Genomic DNA, 7,068 nt, shown 5'->3' with positions numbered 1-7,068 from the left:
GGGGGGGGGGGGGGGGGGGGGGGGGGGGGGGGGTCAGAGTTTCACCTGGTCAGTTTTTTTAAGCTGTCTGCAGCTGTGCCCTTGTGTATGGTTGCAGCTATAGACTGTTTTCTGTGGCCAGATTGGGCAAAAACAATCACTTCTGTCTGCACCCTGGGATGATTAAAAACTGTGCGTGCCACCCAGCCGGGGTTTTGACAGTAAGCTGATTGTTGGCTCAGGCCAGAGACCTGACTGGGGTCAGTTCCAGACCCTGGTTTGGTCCCCAGCCCCAACTGACAATCAGCTGATTGTGTATACACAACTTTCGATTTATTCCTGATCCCAGGCTCCCCCTGCTCTGGCAATGTTTAGGTTTGGGGATTAGAGTCCAAAACATGCATCCTGCCATTAGTAAATTTGGAGGTGGGGTTTGCCTATATAGCTAGCCCTTCCCATACATTATCTGTATGATCTTGTATGCTGCTGCCAGACTTTCACATAAAGTTATGACGGAATCTGACCAGTCATCCCAACAATCATGCCTTCTGCCATACCATTAAAAATAAATTACTTTTGGGCATCAAGTTATGACACAAAGTAGAAGCAACAAAAAGCAGCTGAGAGCTGGTATTCTAAGTTTTGTTTTTAACTACATCTTTGTAGGTTTTTAAAATAAAATTAAATACATTTGCAGGTAGAATCTCTAGGCCACAGGTGTCAAGCACATATGTGGTCTGGCAGGAAGTGCAATTGTTGGGATCTCTGGTAAGATCCAAACACAGCTTCAAGTGAATGACTGTCAGCAGCATGAGCGATCAAATTGTATGAGATGATTTGTGGAGGGGCTAGACAGGCAAGCTCCAACCTAGAACCAGGGTCCAAGATTGCTCCTTATGCCCATTGCTATTATTAGAAGCACAGTAACTTATCTTCTGTGACATGCATCATACTTTTGTTTGTGTGTGCAGAAGAACCTCTGCATAGATTACAGATAGAGCTAACTGCCTGTACAGAATTATTGAATGCTGAGTACTTTGGATCTCCCTACAATGTGTGAATTTCATTGTCAGCTGTTTAGATTTTTTTAAATCCAGTCATAATAAATATTTAAATGTTACGTTATCCTCTGTGAATTTACATTAAAAATTGAGTAGTATTTTTATGAATGAATGTAATGTGTTTAACTTTTTCTCTTTCATTTTTTAAATTGTTTACTGAACAGATGGCTCAACAACATCAGGAGTGGTTGGAAGACTTAGTTATTAGACTTCTTTGCGTCTTTGCATTAGACAGGTTTGGAGACTTTGTTTCAGATGAAGTAAGTGTCAAAACTTAGACTGCTAAATCTATTTCCATGGTACACTTCATACAGAAATATCTGTGTTGATGATTTGCTATATCCTAGGTTGTAGCACCAGTACGCGAGACCTGTGCTCAGACTTTGGGAGTGGTATTGAAGCATATGAATGAGACTGGAGTTCATAAAACTGTGGATGTTCTCCTGAAGTTGCTCACGCAGGAGCAGTGGGAAGTTAGACATGGTGGCCTTCTAGGAATAAAATATGCTTTGGCAGTCCGTCAGGTAATCATTTATTTTGGGGCTTTTTTCCTGTTCAAAGTCAGTATAGTTAAGACTGCACAGAAAATGAAGGTGTGGTTGTAGCACAGAGAAGCATGCTCTAGCTGGCATGGAAAGCAGTTGTACTGAAGATGTAGTGACACACTGCCTAAACCCGCTGAACACACTGGGCATGTTCTTAGATTGTTAGTCCACTCTGAAGCCTATGGTGCCATGCCTTGTGTACTATTGCTACTTGTGGCAGCTAAATTAAAGCAATTATAGGCATGCTTACCTGAGCTATAATTGCACTTGTTTTTGCTGTGTAGACGTTTCAGCACTACAAGATCTTTACAAGAAGGTGGTATGTGAACTTGCCTTGTAGAAACCTATGTCTAAGATATGTGACCTATTAAATACATTTTGGTGGTGGAAATCTCTAGGACCATGAAGCCCCATAACCTATTGCCCAGTTATTGCCCATTGACCCAATCCCATGTGTGGACCCCAGGATGTGTGCTGCCTGTTGGGTCTGGATCCCAGGTGGGCCTGGGCAGGTTCGATATATGGATGGAGGGAGGGGGTGTCAGGTCATGGGCCTGATCCAGCCTGTGGACTGGCTCCATGCCACTTATCCAGCCTGCGAGGCCAGATGAGTTTGACACTCCTGTTCCAGACTTATTCTCTTTTTACCTTTTATAAACTGAGAATTTTTAGCACTCCAGAATAGTGGAGTAGTAAGGAGTAATTGTAGAAAAACATGAGGAATGGCAGACTGCTATGAGCAAAATCAAATTCAGGTAAGATTAACTCCTTTTATAAGGAGTTAATGTCATCTTTTTCCAGGTAGCTCCTTTTTAAATTTAGACTATTCTTGGGGCTGAGAAGGTGGTCAATTTTGAATGCTTCCTTATTTTGTCTAAAATATTTTATTTTCTTTTTGCAGGATTTGATAAATAGCTTATTGCCTAAAGTTTTGCCTGCAATAATTGACGGTCTCCAAGACTTAGATGATGATGTCCGAGCTGTTGCTGCAGGATCCTTGGTACCAGTAGTAGAAAGCCTTGTTCACCTTCAGTCACAAAAGGTGAATGGGATGTGGGTTTTGTCAGCATTTTTTACTTTGGATCTGAATAGAAGAGCAACATTGATAGTCTGGTGCACACTTTCTAATTGTGTGACTTTATTTTTACTTGTAAATTCTGTCCCTTTGCTTATTCTCCTTAGGTGCCTTTTATTCTTAATACATTATGGGATGCTCTTCTGGAGTTGGATGATCTAACAGCTTCCACAAACAGTATCATGACACTTCTCTCCTCCCTTCTAACTTATCCTGAAGTCCGGAAATGCAGGTAATTTCATAGATTTCATAGACATTTGGGCTAGAAAGGACCCCGGAGGATCATCGAGTCTAGCCGCCTGCCCCAGGGGCAGGAAGTCGGCAGGGATAATAGGATCCCAGCAAGATAAGCATCCAAAAGTGTCTTGAAGGCGTTCAAAGTGGGTGTAACCTCAAAATGTATTGTCTATGTAAGATGGGTTTTAAAGCTTGAAAAGATACTACTTGTGAAACTGCAGTTCTGCAGTAGAATTCTTAATCATGCCGTCTTAATGTTAATTAAACCTGCTAGCTCTAACGGGAGAATTAAAGACATGTATGGACTGCTACAGGGTGGTCTAACTGGCAGCCTCTGGGGCACGTGGCCCATGAGGGGTTAAGTTGTGCTCCCTGTATTGCTGCTGGGGGTTCTGGGCTCTCCTTTCCTTCTCCAGCTTTTGCTGCCTGCCCCTGCCCTAGGTTGCAGGGCAGCATGACATGAGGAGTAGAACTGAGTCCAGATGTGCACAAGACATCTCTGGGCAGTGTACGTGGGAGAAATTGTGTAATGGCGGATTTAATTTTCATTATATTTTAGGGGTTAAAATATAAAACGTAAAGTGGTAGGGATATGTGGGCAGCTAGTAAATCTGGAAGGGGGTGTGCACTAAGAAAAAGTTTGGGAACCTCTGGCCTAGGGCATGGGCTGGTAGCCTTTTGTAAGCTGCTGGCTAGGACCACATAGAGTAGGCCAGGTGACTTCAGCAGCCAGGTGACTTCAGCAGTGCATCTGGAGCAAAAGGTTTTCCTGCACCTGTGCTGGGGCTAGGCAGTGCCATTGCTTCTTCCAGATTCCCCACCCATCCTTGTGCTCACCAGGTGGAATGTGAGCACAGCTTCCAGCCAGTAGAGAGCTGAGCTGCAGCTGGACTGCTGAAAGCTGCATTTGCATTACTGCCACTGCTTCTCTCCTCCCCCTGGCTGCAGCGCAACTACAGCTGGAAGCAGCCCAGCCCTGGTACAGTTCCTTGCTGGCTGGAAGTTCTGCCTGAGCTGCTGCTCAGGGGGAGCAGGAGCAATGCAGGCACAGCTTCCAGCTTTCTGGCTACAGTTCAGCTCTTTGCTGCTCAACCTTAGCACAGGCATGGGCAGCGGCAAAGTTCTCTGGCTTTGCAGGACAGATCCAGAAGCTCCATGGGCTGGATTTGGCATGCTGGTTGTAAGCTGCTGACCCTCGGCCCAAAGGATATTGGTAACTGTACCCCTTTCTCCCCAGTCCTTTTGTCTTTTTTTTTGCCTTCTTGATTCAATGTTGTTACAACTGTATCTGTTGCAAAAAGAAAGGGTCAAACATAAGAAAAAATTGTCTTATCATTCCCGCTCATGATGCTTCATGTCATTTGGCAGAACACTAACAATCAACTTTTTTCATCTACTGGAGGACAGTTTAGTGGTAAAGACTGACTGCTTTTAAGAGAAACTTGTCTGTGGAAAAAAATGTAATTAGTGAAAGGATCAACTGTAGGTATTTTGGGAAATTAAATTGAATATAATTTCTACAAAAACAAAATCCTCTTCTGCATCTACCGTCTACATCTCTAGCCCTTCTTTTCTTGGTTTGCTGTCTCCCTCCTTTTTCACTTTTCTTTCTCCATTTCTGTTTCTTTCCATCCCACAACCACACGTGCCTGCTTTTCATTCACAGGACCAAAAAATGACATGTAAAATTGTGGTTACTGCCTATTAAAGCATTAGTGAAATGTTTCAAATTAATCAGAGCTTCAGTAATAAAGTTGTTTTTTTTTTTGTTTTTTTTTAATTTGAAGTGGAAGCTTTTCTTTATGTGACTTCATCACGGTAATTTACTGTTTCCTTTTAAAAGGTTAAATTCATAATTGCCAAGGAATCCAGTAATTTTTGACAGTGGGGAAAATTAAGAAAAATTCTTCCTGGGGGCTTTCGCTGGAGACTATCTCGTATTCTTCTAAAGGAAACAAAACTTTAAATTATGGAATGACTTCTTTAAATCTCATTAAAAGTCAATGTATCTTTTTGTCAAAAATTCATATAGAGATGGTTGTCATAATTTATATGTTGAGATAAGTAGCCCCTTTACAAATGTTATCCTTGTTCCTGACCTGTACTATTATTCATAACACTTATTTTCCAATAATTAAGGCCAGTGCTGAATCACAAACTCCAAGTTAAGGCTGCAGCTGTCATTAACACAGCCCATATGCCATATATCTGGTGATTAGATCAGTTGATATTTAAGAACTCTTATTTTGTTTGGGAATTCATATAGCTAAGTAATAGTTTCAGTTTCTACTCCTAACTTCACAAAAATTAAAACACGGAGGCTAACTTTTACAGTGATGTTTGCTCACTTCTGGGTAGATGATTAGAGATGGAGCATATTTGTGTTCAAGGAGCCAGAGCAACCACCCATATAAATACAATAGGACCTCACTATTTTATTACCTGGCAAATTTTAGTTTATGCAAATTGAACACATGGTATTTTAAAACCAAGCAAAGGTGCAACTCAAAATAAACTGTTGACCACCATCATGAAGTTACAGCTTAATGCTGTACTCTGTATCTGAAGGTACAATTGACTGACTTGTGTGTGTATCTTTTTCCCTGCTGCCTCTGTGTCCATGCTATTTACCAGTATCCAGCAGTCGCTTACAGTTTTGGTCCCACGTGTATGGCCATTCTTGCATCACACCATATCATCTGTTCGAAAGGCAGCATTGGAAACTTTATTCACGCTATTATCCACCCAAGACCAGGTAAGAACTTGTAGTACCACTTAACTGTTAACATGTAGATGTAAGTGATGATTTGCGAGTCCCTTTTGTACTCAAAACTTACAGAAAATGTTTGTAGCTTATTTCTGCTATAATATTCCATAATAGAAGAACCTAAAATAATGTATGTTTAAACTACATCGTATGTTGAAGTTTTCTCATACTCATTGCATGCCTATCTTCAGAGTTCTTCAACCTGGCTGACTCCCATTCTGCAAGATATGCTGAGACACATTTTTCAATTCTGTATTTTGGAAAGCAACCAAGAGATTCTTGACCTTATTCATAAGGTATTTATTTTTTAATGTATTACCATGCTATGTTTGTTAAAACTTACCATCTATACCATGCTCTGTTGTAGCTGTATGACCTGGTTAAGCTTGCTCTTTTGTAATTTCATAGTTTCTAGGGTCGGAAGGGACCTGAGTAGATCATCTAGTCCGCCCTGCCATGGCAGGAAAGAGTACTGGGGTCAAACAACCCCAGCAAGGTGTTCATCTAACCTTCTCTTAAAAACCCCCAGGGTAGGAGCCTGCACCACTTCTCTTGGAAGTTGGTTCCAGACCCTAGCCGCCCTGACCGTGAAGTAGCGCCTCCTGATATCTAACCTAAACCTACCCTCTGCCAGCTTGTGACCGTTATTCCTGGTCACTCCTGGTGGTGCTCGGGGGAACAGTGACTCCCCCAATGCCTGCTGATCCCCCCTCAGCCTTCTCTTTTGGAGGCTGAACAGGTTTAGGTCCCGTAGCCTCTCCTCATAGGGCCTGCCCTGCTGTCCCCTGATCATGCGAGTGGCCCTCCTCTGGACCATCTCCATGCATAAATTTACTTTATGTTGCTGCAAGAGCACCATACCTGTCAGATTTCTTAGATATTAAAGATCATTTTTGTCAAAAAATTAGATAGATAACACAATATATCTCTTCTTTATACTAATATGTGCATTTTCCCCCCCTCCAGGTGTGGCTGGAACTGTTAAACAAAGCACCAATACAATATTTGGTAGCAGCTGCTTGCCCCTGGATGGGAGCTTGGCTCTGCTTAATGATGCAACCTTCTCACTTACCTATTGATTTAAATATGTTGTTAGAAGTAAAAGCAAGATCAAAGGTAAAAGGAAATAAGTTTGCAAAACATTTTTTGTGGAATCAAATAAATTGATCATTATTATGGTGCTGTGACACACAATAGTAACTGGCCTCTCGCAAAAAGGAAGACAAATGCTGTTATCGCCACACCTGTGGTACAGACTTTGAAGCTGTTGGAACTAATGGATACCCATAGTGGTTCACAGAGAAGGCAAAAGCTATTATTTATATATAGTGAGTTGTTCATGGGAGTGAAATTTCTTCTTACAATGGTGTATTTCTTCATTAGTTTTTTTTTTTTTTTTTTTTG

The 7,068-nt window shown here is 41.7% G+C and overlaps 1 protein-coding gene across 1 annotated transcript in view; it reads left to right on the top strand.

The window, feature by feature from the left end:
- The window catches only part of BTAF1 (B-TFIID TATA-box binding protein associated factor 1), a gene marked incomplete at its 5' end in the record, with an annotated part of 102,065 nt that overhangs the window by 42,194 nt on the left and 52,803 nt on the right, over positions 1 to 7,068 (top strand). Inside the window, 7 exons of the mRNA XM_019502120.1 lie at positions 1,205 to 1,300; positions 1,388 to 1,564; positions 2,487 to 2,627; positions 2,768 to 2,892; positions 5,532 to 5,652; positions 5,856 to 5,960; positions 6,631 to 6,780. Of these exons, the coding sequence (XP_019357665.1) occupies positions 1,205 to 1,300; positions 1,388 to 1,564; positions 2,487 to 2,627; positions 2,768 to 2,892; positions 5,532 to 5,652; positions 5,856 to 5,960; positions 6,631 to 6,780 (915 nt within the window). The remainder of the gene's footprint in view (positions 1 to 1,204; positions 1,301 to 1,387; positions 1,565 to 2,486; positions 2,628 to 2,767; positions 2,893 to 5,531; positions 5,653 to 5,855; positions 5,961 to 6,630; positions 6,781 to 7,068) is intronic.

The sequence above is a fragment of the Gavialis gangeticus genome, unplaced genomic scaffold, assembly GCF_001723915.1.
Source record: "Gavialis gangeticus isolate Ggan-Ray unplaced genomic scaffold, GavGan_comp1, whole genome shotgun sequence".
In the NCBI taxonomy this organism is placed as follows: domain Eukaryota; kingdom Metazoa; phylum Chordata; order Crocodylia; family Gavialidae; genus Gavialis; species Gavialis gangeticus.
This window is presented reverse-complemented; position numbering and strand designations above follow the sequence as displayed.